Source organism: Ovis aries, chromosome 6 (assembly GCF_016772045.2).
Source record: "Ovis aries strain OAR_USU_Benz2616 breed Rambouillet chromosome 6, ARS-UI_Ramb_v3.0, whole genome shotgun sequence".
NCBI classification, from domain to species: domain Eukaryota; kingdom Metazoa; phylum Chordata; class Mammalia; order Artiodactyla; family Bovidae; genus Ovis; species Ovis aries.
The window spans coordinates 22,326,943-22,346,595 of record NC_056059.1 but is presented as its reverse complement, the minus strand read 5'-3'; the positions used below and the strand labels follow the sequence as shown (position 1 = coordinate 22,346,595).

Genomic DNA, 19,653 nt, shown 5'->3' with positions numbered 1-19,653 from the left:
GATTAGGTGCTATCAAATGACAAAATTAAAACAACTTAGTAATGAGTTTGATGTCCTTTATTCAAGGAGAAACAATCTATAGATTGAGGGTGTAAGCAGTGGAACACTCTTTCCCTTCGCCAGGGATTTTAGGCAAGAGGGAGTTTTATAGATCATTAGAAGCAACAACACCGAAACGGAGCCCGGTGGCCTCAGAGGGCAGGGGTTTTCTTGTAAGGCCAGCAGGTCCTGTTTTCTAGGTCAGGTGAGCTATTTAAGCTGAGCTGGAAGTCTGTGGTTGGTGTATGTTGGGTTTCTAAGGTGTTCCATGTAAGTGCAGGCTGACTGACTAGGTTTGTGGCATGGGCTGAAGCCACTGGGGTGGCCGCTGTAATTTTGGGTTCCAAAATACAAATTAACTTTAAACACACTTAACTAAAAGTAAGGAATTCAAATTAGAATTACTTCCCAACATTAATGACAGTGTTTCTTGTTTCAGTTAACAGTCTACAAAATCTAAACACAGATGTGTTGTAATTTAGAGCAAAATGATCATTTTACCGATACTGAATTTGATTATTTAAATATATAGGTGAGAATATATAAGACAGTGATGATAAATGTAAAATTCTTCCATTAGAGAATTTTAAATTAGGTGTGATTATGGGAATGTTGTACTGTGTGGTTCTAAACAATCGATATATATAGTATCTGAGTGGCTTAATGGAGCCACATATGGGAGGCTTTTAGTTTTTAATACTATCTAGTACCTGTTGATTTTTTTCATTGCAGGGAAGTAATGATTTAACACATGGCACAGTAAGAAAGAGTGAAACTTACTAAGAAACATTCTACTACATCTAAATAATAAAAACTTTTTAAGAATTTAGCTCATTTGATGTTGAAGTATGATAATTTCAGAGATATCCCATCATAAAATATATTAAATCTCAATGATTAAGTAATAATGTGAATGGGCTTTATCATATATGCCCAGTAAGAACAGCATGATACCATGATACACGTTCCCCATCTTACAAAAAGACCTATATAAGAAAGAACGTCATTGCTACAATGCTTGATCAGTTCTCCAACAGTAATTTAGACACGAAGGCCAAGAGTTAAGATATAACTAGATATTTGAAGGTTTATATGAATTTAGCCATTCCTTGTTTCTATTCTGCACAAATGGAGAGAAGGGGAAGATTACCCTGGAGTATTTTCAGGGTAGGGCTAAATGGGTACCCCTGGCTTGGACAGGGCTGTAATTAGGGACAAAAGGGACACTGGGGACTAGATGGAGAGATTTACAGAAGTAGGAAGGAAACTGTCAAAGGTAGACGTCCCTTGAGGGAACTGGAAGTGAAGAGGCAACCTCTTGCTCTTCACTCAAGCACTACAAGGTCTCCTACTCCAGCTGGAAGAACAGAATTCAGGGTGCCACTGTTACAGTGGTTCAGTTTTACATAACTTAGTTGCCTTTTTTTTGTATTAATACTTGCTTTAAAATCTGGTCAGTATAACATGTTCATATATAATTGTTTTGCCTTCCCCCCAAAATTCCTTATTTACAGTTTTAAAAATGTGGAATTATAAAATGGGACTGCTTTTGAGGTGAGTTGAGTTGTCAATCAATGATACTTAGGATGTCCCTGGTGGTGCACTGGATAAGAATCTGCCTGCCAATGCAGGGGACACGGGTTTGATCCCTGGTTCGGGAAGATTCCACATGTCTCGGAGCAGTGAAGCCTGTGGCCAAAATTCCTGAGCCTGTGCTCTACAGCGCATGAACTGCAACTGCTGAGCTCACACGCTGCAACTGCTGAAGCCCACAGATTATAGCCGTTGCTCTGCCGCTAGAGAAGCCATCACAACAAGAAGCGGCACACTGTGATGAAGAGCAGCCCCATTCACGGCTACTGGAGAAAGCCCACACAAAGCAACAACCAACCAGCGCAGCCAAAAGTTAAAACATTCTTCAAAAAAAAAAAAACAAAACCCTGATATTTGGGTCTGAGTATGCTAGGTGGTGTCTTCAGATTTAGGCTGAAGGATGTTAATGTAACAGATTTGTTGATAATCACTCCCATCTTAAGTGTTCATTTAAAAAAAAATTGAGTGCCTGTTATATGCTAGGCACTGAGCTAGATGTTGAAGATACACAGATGAAAGCCAGCTGTCACCTTTAGGAAAAATTTTTATGTAGGGAGCCCATTAACTATGAGATCACCAATAGGGTGTATACAATACTATAAGCACATATATAGAGTAATATTGTGCTCACTTAGCCATGTCTGACCGGAGAAGGCGGTGGCACCCCATTCCAGTACTCTCGCCTGGAAAATCCCATGGACATGCTCCGTCCATGGGGTCGCTAAGAGTCGGACACGACTGAGCGACTTCCCTTTCACTTTTCACTTGCATGCATTGGACAAGGAAATGGCAACCCACTCCAGTGTTCTTGCCTGGAGAATCCCAGGGACGGGGGAGCCTGGTGGGCTTCTGTCTACGGGGTTGCACAGAGTCGGACACAACTGAAGTGACTTAGCAGAAGCAGTCATGTCTGACTCTTTGCGACCCCATGGATCGTAGCCCACCAGGCTCCTCTGTCTGTGGATTTTCCCAGGCAAGAATAATGAAGTAGGTTGCCATTTCCTTCTCCAGGGGATCTTCCTGACAGGGATTAAACCTGAGTCTCTTGTGTCTCCTGCAGTGGCAGGAAGATTCTTTACCACTGTGCCACCTGGGATTATAGAGTAATACTGATATACCCAATCCAGCTGGAGATGGGGAGGCTATCTTCAGAAGGGAGTTGTATTTAAACAAATAAAAAGAAGGTCATGCCAGGAGGAGAAAAAAAGCAATGCTCCTAGGCAGAGGGAACATCATGCAAAACAATCAAGAGAACTTGGCCTGATAAGTTTTGGGAATTACAAGTTTCTAAAACTTTGGAAAGTAAGTTTCCAAGGTACTTTGGTAGTTTAGAAAGTACTTTGACTACAGGAAGAATAGTGATGGTGTGTGTAGGGGTGGGAGGGATGAATGAGCGAAGATGAAAAGAGACAAAACTTTGCCAAGACAAGCCTGGATATCTTGAGGGCCTTATAAGCCATGTTAATGAGCTCAGATTTAATTGTGAAGGGTATGGGATGAGGGAATTAAATTTTTAGCATAAAGTCATGATCATATTTTAATCAGGAGAAGATAACTATGATAGTAATGTGAAAGATACAGCAAAAGTGTATGTTAGGATGGAGATTAGAGGTAAAGAGACCAATTGAGATGGTATTGAAATCTAGATGAGTTGTGATTGTGAGAAAGACCTAAAATAGTTGTAATAATTGCTGTTAAAGTGCTGCACTCAATATGCCAGCAAATTTGGAAAACTCAGCAGTGGCCACAGGACTGGAAAAAGTCAGTTTTCATTCCAATCCCAAAGAAAAGCAATGCCATAGAATGTTCCCACAAATGCACTTATCTCACACACTAGCAAAGAAATGCTCACAATTCTCCAAGCCAGGCTTCCACAGTATGTGAACTGTGAACTTCCAGATGTTTAAGCTGGATTTAGAAAAGGCAGAGGAACCAGAGATCAAATTGCCAACATTCGTTGGATCATCGAAAAAGGAAGAGAGTTCCAGAAAAACATCTACATCTGCTTTATTGACTATGCCAAAGCCTTTGACTTTGTGGATCACAGCAAACTGTGGAAAATTCTTCAAGAGATGGGAATACCAGATCACCTTACCTGCCTCCTGAGAAATCCATATGCAGGTCAAGAAGCAACAGTCAGAACCAGACGTGGAACAACAGACCAATTCCAAATTGGGAAAGGAGTACGTCAGGGCTGTATACTGTCACCCTGCTTGTTTAACTTATCATGCGAAATGCCAGGGTGGATGAAGCACAAGCTGGAATCTAGATTGCCAGAAATATCAATAACCTCAGATATGCAGATACACAGGACTTCCCTGGTGGCTCAGACAGTAAAGCATCTGCCTACAATGCAGGAGACCTGGGTTCAATCCCTGGGTTGGGAAGATCTTCTGAAGAAGGAGATGGGAACCCACTCCAGTATTCTTGCCTGGAAAATCCCATGAATGGAGGAGCCTGGTAGGCTACAGTCCATGGGGTTGCAAAGAGTCAGGCGTGACTGAGCGAATTCACTCACTCATGCAGATGACACCACCCTTATGGCAGAAAGCAAAGAACTAAAGAGCCTCTTGATGAAAATGAAAGAGGAGAGTGAAAAAGTTGGCTTAAAACTCAACATTCAAAAAACTAAGATCATGGCATCTAGTCCCATTACTTCATGGGAAATAGATGGGGAAAGAATGGAAACAGTGAGATTCTTTATTTTCGGGCTCCGAAATCACTGCAGATGGTGACAGCAGCCATGAAATTAAAAGACACTTGCTCCTTTAAAGAAAAGCTATGACCAACCTAGACAGCATATTAAAAAGCAGAGACATAACTTTGCTGACAAAGGTCCATCTAGTCAAAGCTATGGTTTTTCCAGTAGTCATTTATGACATAATGTGAGAGTAGCTGAGTCATGAAGAATTGATGCTTTTGAACTGTGGTGTTGGAGAAGACTCTTGAGAGTCCTGTGGATTGCAAGGAGATAAACCAGTCCATCCTAAAGGAAATCAGACCGGAATATTCATTGGAAGGACTGATGCTGAAGCTGAAACTAATATTTGGCCACCTGATGCAAAGAACTCTCTCACTGGAAAAAGACCCTGATGCTGGGAAAGGCTGAAGTCAGGAGAAGGGGACGACAGAGGATGAGATGGTTGGATGGCATCACCAACTCAATGGACATTGAGATTCGGCAAGCTCTGGGAGTTGGTGACAGGGAAGCCTGGAGTGCAGCAGGCCATGGTGTCTCAAAGAGTCAGACGAGACTGAGTGACTTAACTGAACTAAACTGCAGTAAAGACACACAGTACAGGGTATTTAATGGGTAGAGCTGACCTTAAGAAAAAATGTTTGAGGTTTCCCCTTCAGTTATTTATTAGAATGTAATAATAAAGTCATATATATATATACACATATACACACACACAAATATATAAGATGACAAATAATACTATAATACTATAATAAAAACAAAATACTTGATATAAACTTTATGCTCTTAAGTTTACATATTAAATGTGGGAAAATGTAAACTAATAAAATTAATATTTATGTGCTACTTGATTTTTATTCTTTACAAATTAAATCACCCCTTGAAACAAATATAGAGCTGACTGCTACAATTTAGGTTCTTTTATATCTGGCATAACTAACTGCTGTGTTCTATATATAGCGACCAGCTTTGTCTACTAGAAACTTTAGGAGACCTTGTTCATTCTTTCACTGATGTCATTTCACTGATGGCCAGAAATAAGCAACTGTAATCTATGTCTGTTCTCATTTGCTTAAAACAAAGTACTGTTTCATGGTACTAACAAGATCATAGACCTAACATGACACAGGCTCTGGAATCACATGGTAGTACTCGGTTGTAAGTGGGATCAAGGTGATCTAGACAATATTTACTTTCTGTAGATTAATGAAATAAATCACAACATGAGGGAAAGTATCTGGTAAAGAAGTCAAATACTCTAGTTTGAGAAACACTGATATAGAGGTTATAAAAATCCTTTTGTCACATACCTAATGTTGGATTTGTTGAGTTTGACCTTGTGACTTTTTCCTCCACAGATTCCAGTTTATTCATCTAAAAACTATTTGACCACCTACTCAAAATATCAAGTGTCACATGGTAGAGAAGTTTCATCTACACTATGGATTCGAAATTTTTCAACTAAGATTTGTCACTGAGTGAAGTGGTGTTGGGAACTGAATGGTAAGAGAAAAAGTGGAGAGCTTGGCCACGACTGGAAATTAGAAATAGGGTATTAGGTAAGAGGAACTCAGGATCAAAGGTGGTTTTTGTTGTTATTCAGTCACTAAGTCATGTCTGACTCTTTGTGACCCCATGGGCTGCAGCTAGACTTCCCTCTCCTTCACTCTCTCCTGGAGTTTGCTCAAATTCTTGTCAATTGAATTGGTGATGCATCCAACCATCTCATCCTCTGTTACCTCCATCTCCTCCTCCCATCAGTCTTTCCCAGCATCAGGGTCTTTTCCAATGAGACAGAACAGAATGGTGAGATTAACTGATGGAGCCAGTTTCTTCACAAGACATGATAGGAGGTCAAACAGTATTTGACTCTGTAAAAGAGATGAATGTATCTGGGCTTCCCAGATGGTGCTAGTGGTAAAGAATCCACCTACCAAAGCAGCAGATGCAAGAGATGCGGGTTTGATCCCTGGGTCAGGAAGATCCTCTGGAAAAGGGAATGGCAACGACTCCAGTATTCTGGCCTGAAAAATCCCATGGACAGACGTATCTGGTGGGTTATAGTCTATGGGGTTGCAAAGAGTTGGACAAGACTTAGCACTGCAAACCTATCAGGGACTACAGGCAAGAAGATTAGAATGGGTAAAAATGAAGATAAATTTTAGGTGTGAGGAGGCAGGAGGTTGGCCTTTAATAATCAATGTTGGCTTTCTCGGTAAAATAGGAAGGAGAGCTAGCTCTGTGGTGACTGAATTGGGCATGAGAAAAGGAGGTAAGTGTGGGATCACTGAAAAGGGAAACTAAAGAACTAACAGAAGAAAGGAAAAAAGGCCTCCTTAAGGGCCTAAGGTAGAAGATCATGAATTTATTAGGGAAGTTTTCCATGTTGTTGTATAATTGTTTTTGAAGTGTAAAATCAACAGTTCTTCTCAAAAATTAATGTTCATTCTCATCTCAAAAAACTCAAATGACAGAATAAAACATTTTATGCCAAATTGAGAAAGAGGGTGTGTAGGAAGGAGGGAGAGGCAGTTTACATTTAATCAAAATTCATTTAGAGGATATTTACTGAACATCTACTATGCATCAAGCTCTGAGCTTGGCTTGTAAAATTTACATAGTTTTCATATTTTGTTTTATTTTTCCTCCCCAGTAGTCCTTAAGTCTGCAAAACTAAGAAGGTGCCTGGGTTGAAATCTGAAGCCTTGTCCATTCAGATTATCACTTTCTTTCCATCTTCACTCCCCATTTCCACTCAAGATACCTCAGATGGTTCTGTGGGTATCCCTAATGTTCATTAAACATGGTCTGAAAAACCAAAGATCTAATGAATATTAATACTAAAGCCTCATTATAACAGTTACATGTAAAACAAATAATGCAGGAGACGTGGGTTTGATCCCCAGATCAGCAAGATCCCCTGGATAAGGAAATGTCAACCCACTCCAGTATTCTTGCCTGGGAAGTCCCATGAACAGAGGAACCTGGCAGGTTACACAGTTGATGGGTCACAAAAGAGTCAGACACGACTTAGTGACTCAACAACAACAACAACAATATGAAGTTTATTAGAGAGAAATGTAAAGACAGGCACTCAGATGCAGAGAATCTGGCCTAACAGCATGTGATACAGACAACAGCAACATGCTTAGGGCTGCCCCAAGGACCTATACATTTTTACCATGAAAGATGTAACTAAGTTATGCACAACAAAGCAGTTTACTTTTTTTGATCATCTCTCCTGGTCATATGAGAGTAGATTGTGTTTTTTAATAGCTTTATTGAAATATAAACTAAGCTGCATATAAAGTGTGCAGTTTGATAAGTTGACCTATGTATACACCTGTGAAATTATCACCAAAATCAAAATGATGAATGTATCCATCACTGCAAGGGTCCTTGTACTCCTGTGTAAACTCTCTTGCTCATTCTTCCTATCCCTCATCCACAGGAAACCACTGGTCTGTTTTCTGCCACTACTGATTATTTTCTAGAATTTTATTTAAATACAGTCATAGAGTATGCCCTATTCTCTTCTCTGGCTTTTTACACTTGGCATAATTGTTTTGAGATTTATCTCTGCTGTGTCTCTTAATAGTTCATTTTTTTAAAAGTTGCTGAGTAGTAGTCATTCCATTTTATGGATATGCCACAATTATTTTATCCATTCACCTGTGGACATTTGGGTTGTTTCCAGTTTTTGTCTATTACAAATACAACTGCTATGAACATTCTTGTATGATTGTTCATATGGACGTGTGCTTTCATTTCTCTTGAGTAAATAGAGGTGGAATTGCTGGATCATATGGTAGGCATATGTTTAACTTTTTAAGAATCTGCTACACTTTCTCAGGTGACTATACCTTTTTACATTCCTTCCTGCTGTGTATGAGAGTTCCAGTTCCTCCTGACTTCTTATGATTTGTCTTCAATCTTAGTCATTCTAACAGGTATGTAGTAGTAGCTCATTGTCCTTTTAATTTGCATTTCCCTGGTGACTGACAATGTTCAGCATCCTTTCATGTGCTGCTCTGCCATTCACATACCTTCTTTGAAGAAATGTCTATTTGCATTTTTTGCCCACTGCTTGTTGGGTTCCTTTAGTCAGTATTTATTTACAGGCAACACAGATTAAACATTTACAGCAGCCAAGATTTTAAGAAGTAACCAAGTCACAACAAGGCTGCACATACGTGAAGAATATGAAAAAGACTTTATTTTTAATACTTTGTGTGACAGTGGACTTTAAGGGTTCACTATATAAATCTGAGGATTGAATCTGTTTTAGCTTTAGCTAGCAGAACCACTTTAACTCATATTGGTCAGTCCTTGTCACTTTACAACTAAGAGCATCGACAACAGTGTGCTAGCGCTGGCTCACGCTGCCTTATGAGTGCTGATTTAGAAAGTTTTAAAGCCTATGGCTGATTCATGCTGATGTTTGGTAGAAACCAACATGATACTGTGAAGCAATTATCCTTCAGTTTAAAAATAAATGAATTTTAAAAAATTTAAAAAGTTTTAAGAATTCTTCAGAATTTAAACACAGCCATTATCAGAAATTTTATAAACTGAAAGTTTATAGTAAAATCCAATATTACTGAATAATACTCAAAACTCATTTTCTTAGTTATTTTACTATTTCATTATTATCCATGTTTTTATGATTATGTCTGTTGTGTGCACATGAGGGAAATCTTATAATCTGATAGTCTACACCTCTTTCCAACTCTGTGTTCAGTGATGTCCTGTGTTAGCTTGAAGTGAGAGTCACAGTGGGAGTACTGAACCCCACTGGGATTAGCAAACATCACAATCAGAACTTTTTTTTTAACCCTGGAGAGCCTAGTTGTTAAACTTACAGCATACTGGTAAAGACCCTTCAAACGACACTAACTTACTGTCCATAATGAATAATGAAGCTTCAGTTACATGGAGAATTCACCTTTCTGAAACAATTCCTCAAGAACAGATCAATATTTTTGTTACAGAACAAAGCTTACAACACCTATTTTCCTTGCTGCTCAGTTTTTGTCTTAAACTTCCAAGTTCCCTAAGGTTGAGAATGCCAAAGTTTGAGTAATGGGTAAGGAAGGGTGCTAATGTATTATTTTCGTGATCTGAAATAAAAAAAATACATAAAATATTTTTTGTAGAAGAATTACTACAGAGCATAATCTAGGCATCGGAGGAGCTGCCGTTGTTACGCTGTACAAGATGGGCTTTCCTGAAGCTGCCAGAACTCATCAAATTGAGGCTGCTCCAACCAGCTCTGCAGTTGATGGATTTAAGGCAAACCTTGTCTTTAAGGAGATTGAGAAGAAGCTTGAAGATGAAGGAGAGCAGTTTGTGAAGAAAATCGGTGGTATTTTTGCCTTTAAGGTAAAGGATGGCCCTGGGGGTAAAGAAGCCACCTGGGTGGTGGACGTGAAGAACGGCAAAGGATCAGTGCTCCCTAACTCAGATAAGAAGGCTGACTGCACAATTACAATGGCTGACTCGGACTTACTGGCTTTGATGACTGGTAAAATGAATCCTCAGACGGCCTTCTTTCAAGGCAAACTGAAAATCAATGGCAACATGGGTCTGGCTATGAAGTTGCAAAATCTCCAGCTTCAGCCTGGCAAAGCTAAGCTGTGAACTCCCTTTGCCTCCTTTGAAAATCAAGATGAGATATATAGATATATATCCATATATTTCATTGTCAGAACTTAGATTGAAACTATACATTGGGAAATAGCATGAGATTTGTTTTTAAATGGGTGTGATCAATTCTGTTTTTTCTAAATGGTGGGTGAATAGAACCTGATGGCTTACTACTGCTTTGCTGAGTTGCAAACAACTGTGCATTACAAAGTTAATACGGTAATTATGGTTTGGGGTAAGATTGAGTTTTAGAATAAAGTTAGAAATAGCAAAATACAAAAAGTATGTAAACAGAAGCTCTCATTTTGCTAATAATGTATATTTGAAGATTATTCTGCTGAAATTTCAAGTTTTCCTTGGGAGAATGAGGGATGAAACAGAATATCATTATTAGCTGACCAGTAATTAATGTTGTGCATTTAATGACCTTAATATATTCCCCAGTGATAATTTTTAAAATTCTGTACTGGGATTTTTGTTTTTTAAAACATAAACTTTAAAATTTTGAATTTCGTGCCATCAAAGTGGCATTTTCTTCCCAAATCAAAGAAATGTGATCAAAGCTTGGGAGTAAAAATCTATCACTGAACCCAGGCCTATTTTTTAAAATAAAAATATTTTAAAATGAAATTTGTTCTTGAAAAAAATTAGTGTATAAGAGTCACAAAATGCTGTTTTGAAAGTAATTCAATGAATAGAGTTTGCTCTGAGATGCACAGTTTTCAAATTATAATCTTGTATTAATTTAAATTTGTAACACTCTTAATTATAATTTTCCTTTTTCATATGTTAGTTTAACCACATTTATCTTCCTAGTTTTTCTAATGCTAATGGTATTTCTAATTACTCAGTAAAATGTGGGGTAAAATAATGTTTTTGGAAGAATATTTAATATCAGAATTAAAATAGTTCATTCTCAAAAAAAAAAAAAGAATTACTACAAAGGATGTTAAATACAGAAAATTATAATGGGCAAAAAATAGGAAAGGTAAACAGCTCTATATTACCAAATTTCTATTCATGTAGGAATAGAGGAAACTAGGCTAAAATGAGAAGGCGCAAACCATGATACAAGAGGAAGTTCAAACTTAACCAAGATTCTGGATGCCATCAGAAATTTAAAGTTACAGATTTGGTAACAGTACAGCAGTCTAGAGATGTCAAACTGGGCAGAAGAGGCAAATTCTTAAAGCACAAAAGATAATAAGTGACTGATACAGTTGAGTGTTCATTACAATTTATTTTTTTTAAAGTTCTAGAGGGAAAAATAGATCGATATACATACATTATACTATGTATAAAATAGGGCTTCCCAGGTGGTGCCAGTGGTAAACAACATGCCTGCCAATGCAGGAGACAGATGCAGGTTCAATCCCTGCCTGGGTCAGGAAGATCCCTTGGAGAGCATGGCAACCCCTTCCACTATTCTTGCCTGGAGAATCCCATGGACAGAGGAGCCTGGCGGGCTTCAGTCCATAGGGTTGCACAGAGTTAGACATGAGTGAGACAACTTAGCACGCATGCATACAACATGGGTGTATAAAATAGATAACTGATAAGGACCTACTGTATAGCCCAGGGAATTCAGTGCTGTGTAATGGCCTACATGTGGGAAAAGAATCTAAAAAACAGTGAATATATGTATTTATATAACTGACTCACTCTGCAGGACAACTGAAGCTGACACAACATTATAAATCAACTATACCCCAACTTACAGTATTAAGAGAAACGAAGGATTTCAGAAGGAATAGAAACCATCTTAAATTTCAGGATCCACATGAAAAGCATATACATTTAAAATATAAAAGAAACATATACACATGACTTCCACTAAGACATTTTTATGTCTCACATGGAATTCAAATAGAGGTTAAAGAAACTGTTAGCCTGGATTATGGTAAGGTACTAGCATGACAACTTTGTAGAGTGAGGTACATAAAGAGTTACAGTTTGGTATTAAACTGAAAGGACCAAACAATCTTTAAACCAGTCAATGCCCTATATAATCACTTTACCAATGAATTGGACAAAATAAATCAAACTTTATCAAATTAGCTGGTAGGTGCAAACTTTTTTTGAAGTTAAAAATGAAGAGGAATACAAATTCCCAGGGAAATAACTTCTTTCTCTCTCTAGGAACTTAAAAATTTATCAAGGAGACTGAATGAAATGATCTCACATGAAAAATACCTAATAATACCTGAAACTAGTAAATGTCACCAACAACTACCTGCTGAACATTTCCACAATTAAGTAAATCACTATTTTTTCACTAACCCTTTTCCTGATTTCCAAAATCAGCTCCTCTTCTAACTGACGTATTTAGATGAATGTATTTTATAGTCTCAGATTCAGTATTGGGACTAATTTTTTTCTTTTACCTTTCTTTTATCAGTCTCTGTGTTGGGCCTTCAAATGCATACATTTTAATATACATTTTAAAATATCTTCATCATTATATTTGCATAACCACTCTGTGAGTAACGCAGAAGTTATAAACATTTCATCATTCTGTTGAAGGGCCTAACAAGGTGACTGGCATGTAAACAGGAAGCAGAGTAAGAAGTTAAATTACTTGCCTAAGTTGACAGGACCAGTAATTACAAGTCCTATGATCCTAATGTCAACATTCTTTTCATTACACTATGGTGCCTCTCATCAACTCATATTTGGTCCATTACTCTAGATTTCTAGTGATTTTCTCTGCCTTTACTCCTTACCCCTATCTTGCATATCAGTATCAGATAAAACTTAGCTTTTATTGAAAGATATCTCAATAAAGAAGCTGCCAATGGTTTCCTATTATACAGACAATAAAGATCAGAATCTTTGTTTCATACGTGAAATCTCTAATCATACTGGGCTTCTCTTGTTCCTTTGAACATAACATTTAACTTTCCTGAGACTGCCTTTGCTTTTAGCAGTGTTTCCCTTCTCTGAGTTACATATCCCTGAGTACAGGGACCTGAACATTTATTATATATATATGTATTATTTATATATAGTTTATAGACTAAGTATATGTATAACTACTACCTTGTATGTTTTGATGGAGAGGGGGCAGGGAGCACCGGTAAAATTTTTGACATTAAAAAAAGTCTTCGCAACCAAAATGTCCATCAGTGAATGAATGGTTAAAGAAGATGTGATATATATATACACTGGAATGCTATTCATCCATAAAAAGAATGAAATCTTGCCATCTGCAAACAACACGGTGGGACTTGGAGGGTACTACGCTCATAAAATGGGCCAGAGACAAATACTGTATGATCTCACGTATATGTTGAATATAAAAAATAAACTAGTGAATATAACAAGACAGACTCGCAGGTACAAAGAACAAACTAGTGGTTACCAAAGGGGACAGGGGTGGGGGAAGGGGCAAAATAGGAGTAGAGGATCAAGAGATACAAACAACTAGGCATAAAATGAATCAGTTACAAGGATGTATTGTACAGCACAGGGAATATGGTTATTTTATTTATAACCATAAATTGACTATAACCTTTAAAAATTGTACATCGTTATGTTGTATATCTGAAACTGATACAATATTGTGCATCAACTATACCACAATTAAAAAAGAAAAATGAGACCACTGCAGTCCCACATCTGGTAATGAAGGACTGTGGTTTTGATCATGTTTCTGCTGAGAACTAGGAAAGCTGAGACAAAACAAAGAAATGTATCTGTTTGAAGGCACTGGAAAGCTCTCAAAAGGATTTCACAGCTAAGACCTAGTAGAGTCAGACAGGTTGGAGAGGCGCTTACAGCCTCTCTGCTGGAGGCATCTGTCTCTTCCAGAAGCAACTAAGAACAAAGCCTTTTGCAAGGTTACAGACCTAGGTGGGGGTAGAAGAGAAAAACTAGAGTTGGGCTCACCAAGAAAGAGACAAGCACCTCAGTCTTTCTGTTGAGATTCTAACATGCTGCACCCTACAAGTCAGAGTGAACCAAAAATAGATTGGAATTGAATCATCTCTGTTCTCAACTAGATTGCAGTGATCTGACGATGCTAATGGCCCTCGCTACCTAACAGAAGTAAAAAAAAATCCTCTCTAGAAGAAAGTCATGCTATCCCAAGCCCTAAAATATCTCTACAATTGTTTATATACAATATCCAGCACACATAAAACAATAATCAGGTATATGAGATGACATGACAAGACAGAGAACCAACCACAGAAACAGGACTCACGGGGATTATGAAATGAAGACTGGAAAACTGTAATTAGGGAGTTCCCTGGTGGTCCACTGGATAGGACTCAGGGCTTTTACTGAGGTGGCCCAGGTTCAATCCCTGGTTGGGGAGAACTAAGACCCCACAAGACATGTGGCACAGCCCTCCCCAGAATTCCCCAAAATACTATGATTCATCTGTTCAGGAACTTAAAATATGAGTAAGAATGTGGAGAATGGAAACACAACCAAATGGAATTCTATTATTGAAAGATACAAGAAAAACCCAGTGAGTGGATTTAATAGCCAGTTATACAGAGTCGAAGACAAAATTACAGAACTGGAAGAAAATTCAGAAGAAACTGTGGACAGATTAACAAAAAGACTAAAAGATGACAAATGGAAAAACTTAGAAGGTAGGAGATACAGAATTTTTTAAAAAGTCCAATATAGGTATATAATTAAAACCCAGAAGGAGAAGCATGAGGGACTGTAACAAAGCAATACTGAAAGAGATGTCTCAAATAAACAAAAATCATCATGCTTTAGATTCAAGAAGCATTATAAACCTTTAAGGAAAAGGCAAAGAAAATAACACCTAAGCACTTCATATTAAAAGTGAACTATGCTAACTATGCTAAAAGTGAAAAATGTTAACTGCTGATATTCAAAGAGGGGGAAATGTTGAGCATCCGTAGGTAAGAAAATTATTCTATCAAATGAATGACAATAAGACAGCGCCTTTGCAACCAAATGATGCTATCTTTAGAGTACTAAAAACAGAATTCAAATTCAGATAATGTAACTTTCAAAAGTTAAGACACTATAAAGCTATTTTCAAACAAACAGAAACTGAAAATTGGGATTCTCTGGTGGCTCAGCTGATAAAGAATCTACATTGCAGGAGACCTGGGTTCAGTCCCTTGGTTGGGAAGATCGCCTGGAGAAGGGAACAGCTACCCACTCCAGTATTCTGGCCTGAAGAATTCCATGGACTGTATGGGGTCACAAAGAATTGGACACAACTGACAGACTTTCACTTTTGCACCTCTGCCTTGGAGGAAAGAGTAACCTTTGAGTAGAGAGAAATGTTCTCAGATGGAAGTTCTTACATTTTGAAAGCGATGAAGAACAGTAAAGAAAATATATGGGTAAATCTCAACAAATAATTACTTTTACAAAACAATGCTGACTTATTGTGGAGAAGGCAGTGGCAACCCACGCCAGTACTCTTGCCTGGAAAATCCCAAGGATGAGGGAGCCTGGTGGGCTGCTGTCTATGGGGTCACACAGAGTCGGACACGACTGAAGCGACTTAGCAGCAGCAGCAGCAGCTGACTTATTGTGTTTAAAACATACAGATTTTAACTCTAACAACACATAAATTGAGAAGAGGGGATAAAGTGGTCAAGGGTATTCACATCGTCCAGGAGGTGGATAAAGTACTAACATATACTAGACTTACATATATATATTTTATTTATTTATTTATTTGGCTGTGCTGGGTCTTAGTTGCGGCATGCGAACTCCTAGTTTCGCAAGTGGGATCTAGTTCCCTGACCAGGGATCAAACCTGGGTCCCCAGCATTGCTCCTGTACCAGATCAGCATTGATAAGTGCTGTTATCATTGATCCTGTACAGCAGTGAAGTCTGTACCACTGGACTACCAGAAAAGTCCCTATACTAGACTTTTGGATGTCAAGGATGCACAGTCTAATTTCCAGAGCAACTAAACTATAGTAAAAAGACATGTAGGCCTCTTTGGTGGCTCAGCGGTAAAGAATCTGGCTGCCAGTGTAGGAGACGCAGGTTTGATCCCTGGGTCAGGAAGATCCCCTGGAAGGAAATGCCAACCCACTCCAGTATTCTTGCTTGTGAAATCCCATGGACAGAAGAGCCTGGTGGATTACAGTCCATGGGGCTACAAAGAGTCAGACATGACTTAGCGACTAAACAACAGCAACAAAAAAACATAACTAAAAGGAAAAGGGGAATAAATACACCTGACGTATCACAAAGGATGAAGAAAGAAGAGAAAGAAGAGTGAAGAGCACGGGAGACAAGGAACAGTAGGATAGCAGCTTTAAAGCCTCATGTATCAGTAATAACATTAAACTTAAATTGACTATCCCAATTAAAAGATAAGACTGCTGCCTTGGATTTATAAAGATATGCCTTTAACCTGTTTTCAAGAGGTAAATATTAGAATACAGAATAGTTTAAAGTGAAGAGATATGCAAAAACTAAAAGACTGGCTATGCTTATATCCAAGACACAGTACAAGAGATATAAAGCTCATATGTCAAAAGCCCTAACAGGAAACAAGTGATACACTCAGGATTGTTTGTTTTCAACAGAGGGACTAACTACAAATGTGTGTATAGGGTATAAGAGAATTACAAGGATAGTTCTGTAATTCAGGGCTGACAACAGGGGAACTGGACCTCTCTTAAGCTCCAAGAGACAGAAGAAATTAACCAAAGTCTTAAGGGAAGAGAGAACTGTCAAAAGAGTTCGAGGTGAGAGAGGCAATGATCTTTGGTCAAGGTACACATTCAGTTCAGGGCAACCGCTAATGGAGGGAGCCAAGGGGAATATAAGCACTTATCTCAACTCTTTTCCACCATACACTCTCCTTCTATCAGCTACTGATCATGGGGTGGTATCAATTCAGTCACACTCTCATCTGAAGCCAAAACCATTATCCACCCCAGACTTCCTCATATATGGTAAGGGAGAAAAGAAATAGTAACAAAACATGATTTATAGTTTCATAAAACCAGTGTTTTAGCTGGTCATGAAGACTAGGTTCATGAGCATAGTTGCTTTCTATCACCACCCATCTAGGTTTCTCTCACTCCTTGCTTGCACCTAAGCTGAATGGAATTCTTTACCAGGTAAAAGTGAAGTCACTCAGTCGTGTCTGACTCTTTGCGACCCCATGGACTGCAGCCCACCAGGCTCCTCCGTCCATGGAATTTTCCAGGCAAGAGTACTGGAGTGGGTTGCCATTTCCTTCTCCAGGGGATCTTCCCGACCCGCGGATCAAACCCGGGTCTCCCGTATTGCAGGCAGATGCTTTACCGTCTGAGCCAGGTAGGGTGATCCAAACATTCATTCTTATAAGATGAAACCAAGTGGAGGTCCTTTTTGGGTTACCTTAGTTTTTTCATTGACTGTTGGCCAAGAGAATACTGGTGAATATCATACATTCCATGTAAAGTCCTACTCACTCCACTATGCAACAGCAATCAAAGTTCCCCTTTTTAAAAGGAATCTTTCTCCCTTGTCAGTAGTGTTCCCCCGCACCACCCGCCCATTGGTTAATGATAGGAAAAAGTCCTGCCAGCAGGCCATGTCCACTTCTAATTCACTGAAACCATGTTTCTTAGGAATCATTCCTCCCTTGAGTAGTAAAACCTCCAAAGCACTGAGACTGATGCTTCAGGGACCAAAAAATTCCTCCAGTGGTTTACTAGGCATAATAAGAGAATGCAACACAAATGCATACGTGTGAACACCAAAAGACATACACAACAATGTTCAGAGAAGCTCTCCTAATAGCGAAAGAGTGGAAACATCTCTAATATCTATCAACAATAGAATGGATAAATAAATGTGGTATAAAGTAGAATACTGAATACTGTATAGCAATGAAAATGAATGAATGTATGTTACCTGCTGCACGTAACAACATGGATAAATCTTACAATGTTAGATAAAAGAAGCCAGAAACTAAACATACATTATGTATTCAATTTATATAAAGGTTAACCGCTATCAAACCTAATCTTTGGTGTTAGAATTCAGGATGGTGATTACCCTTGGGAAGGATGAAGAGTAATGACTAGGAAGGAACACAGTTATTGATGTGGGTGGTGACTATAGTTCCTCCATTTTGTGATGTCATGCTAAACAGCTATATTTGTGTTTTTCTATACATATGTTTGGAGAAGGCAATGGCACCCCACTCCAGTACTCTTGCCTGGAAAATCCCATGGACAGAGGAGCCTGGTGGGCTGCAGTCCACGGGGTCTCGAAGAGTCTGACACGACTGAGCAACTTCACTTTCACTTTTCACTTTCATGCATTGGAGAAGGAAATGGGCAACCCACTCCAGTGTTCTTGCCTGGAGAATCCCAGGGACGGGGGAGCCTGGTGGGCTGCCGTCTATGGGATCACAGAGTCGGACACAACTAACGTGACTTAGCAGCAGCATACATATGTTATGCTTCCATTAAAAAGCTTCTTTAAAAAAAAATACAACTGTCATCTTGCATATAATGTATAATTTCTCTGGATGCTTTTGTTTTTCTGTATTTTTCAGCTTGACTATAACATGCGTAGGTGTGACTTTCACTGTAACTTTTCTGCTTGTGATTTACTGAGCTTTGTGGATCTATAGTTCTATGCTTTTCACCAAACTTGGAAAACATGCCACCTGATTTTTTTTTTTTTTTACAAAATTAGTCATACTGAAAAATAGAGGGACTACTCTCATCTCCACTCTATATGCCTTCTGGGGAAGGCAGCACCATATACTGATTATGGATTCTAAGCATATACTTTATTGTTTAGGCCAGCATCCCTAATTTGCAGGTTATTGTATCATAACTGGCCAGTTTTCCAATTTGTTCTGAGTTCTCGTCTAGCCTGTCAACTCATAAGCCAGTGACAACGAACCAGTATATACCCTTACCTCAGGCCATGTTTCCTAAAGTTATTCTCTATGGAAAGATTTCCCTTTACCATCAAGTGTTAGGGCCACTAATGAGTGGTGGTTTTACTGACCATTCACATCCAGCTGTGGCCAGCTCACTGCAGATTCTTTCAAGAATGAACAGGACCCACACTTTTTTCTCTTCCATTAACTGGTCAGCAGGAACTCCTCCTGAAGCCAGTTGATATGGGTTGGGGGAGAAATGCTGAAGGAGCAGGGTCAGGGACTACAGGAGTCTGAGTCACCTGCTCATTTAGTTTAGTTGTAGCCAGTTCCCAGTCTTACAGGGAGTAGACTGCTTCTGTGCTCATCCAGCTGTATGGTTTGGTGAATCAGATGAGATCAGTTCACGACGGGTGGTTCGATTATTCATGCAGTCACTTGAGGTCCCATGGTCACGTGTTCCATCCTACCAGGTAGCAGGAGCAAATCTGGAGCTGCCTTTCAAAGAAACGAAACAAAATGTTGTTGGCTGAGGAAGATATGTCCTTATTCCCAAACCAAAGGGTCTGTGTTGTAATTCCCCTATGGGAACTTACCTAAGCCTTCATTTAATATCTCTTACCACGTGAACTTCCAGTACCAGTGGACCCCTGCCTAATCACAACCGCCCACCCTGCCCGGCTCAAAACTTGCAGTCTTACGGTTACCCAGAAAACAGGTTAGAGCAGGTCACCCAAATGTGCTTTATTTGGTTGCCCCCAGAACCCCCCCAAATTCTGCTATACCTTTTTTCCTTTCTCTTTGTTGTAGTGGTAGGAAACACGA

The 19,653-nt window shown here is 38.9% G+C and overlaps 2 protein-coding genes across 5 annotated transcripts in view; one reads left to right on the top strand and one right to left on the bottom strand.

The window, feature by feature from the left end:
• UBE2D3 (ubiquitin conjugating enzyme E2 D3) overlaps positions 1–19,653 on the bottom strand; it is a 67,455-nt gene that overhangs the window by 34,966 nt on the left and 12,836 nt on the right. For all 4 annotated transcript variants that reach the window (XM_060416835.1, XM_060416842.1, XM_042251191.1 and 1 more), the window contains exon 2: positions 18,957–19,326. Coding sequence is in view for 2 of the 4 variants with exons in the window: in XM_060416842.1 (XP_060272825.1) it covers positions 18,957–18,959 (3 nt within the window). In the remaining 2 variants the exon portion in view is untranslated. The remainder of the gene's footprint in view (positions 1–18,956; positions 19,327–19,653) is intronic.
• On the top strand, positions 9,503–10,910 carry LOC121815996 (sterol carrier protein 2-like). Its single transcript, XM_027970848.3, has one exon. The coding sequence runs from the start codon at positions 9,551–9,553 to the stop codon at positions 9,971–9,973; it is 423 nt and encodes a 140-aa protein (XP_027826649.1). The 5' UTR covers positions 9,503–9,550; the 3' UTR covers positions 9,974–10,910.

Bases quoted from the DNA above. Each gene is read 5' to 3' on its own strand.
- LOC121815996 (XM_027970848.3), top strand. From the start codon at position 9,551: ATGGGCTTTCCTGAAGCTGCCAGAACTCATCAAATTGAGGCTGCTCCA.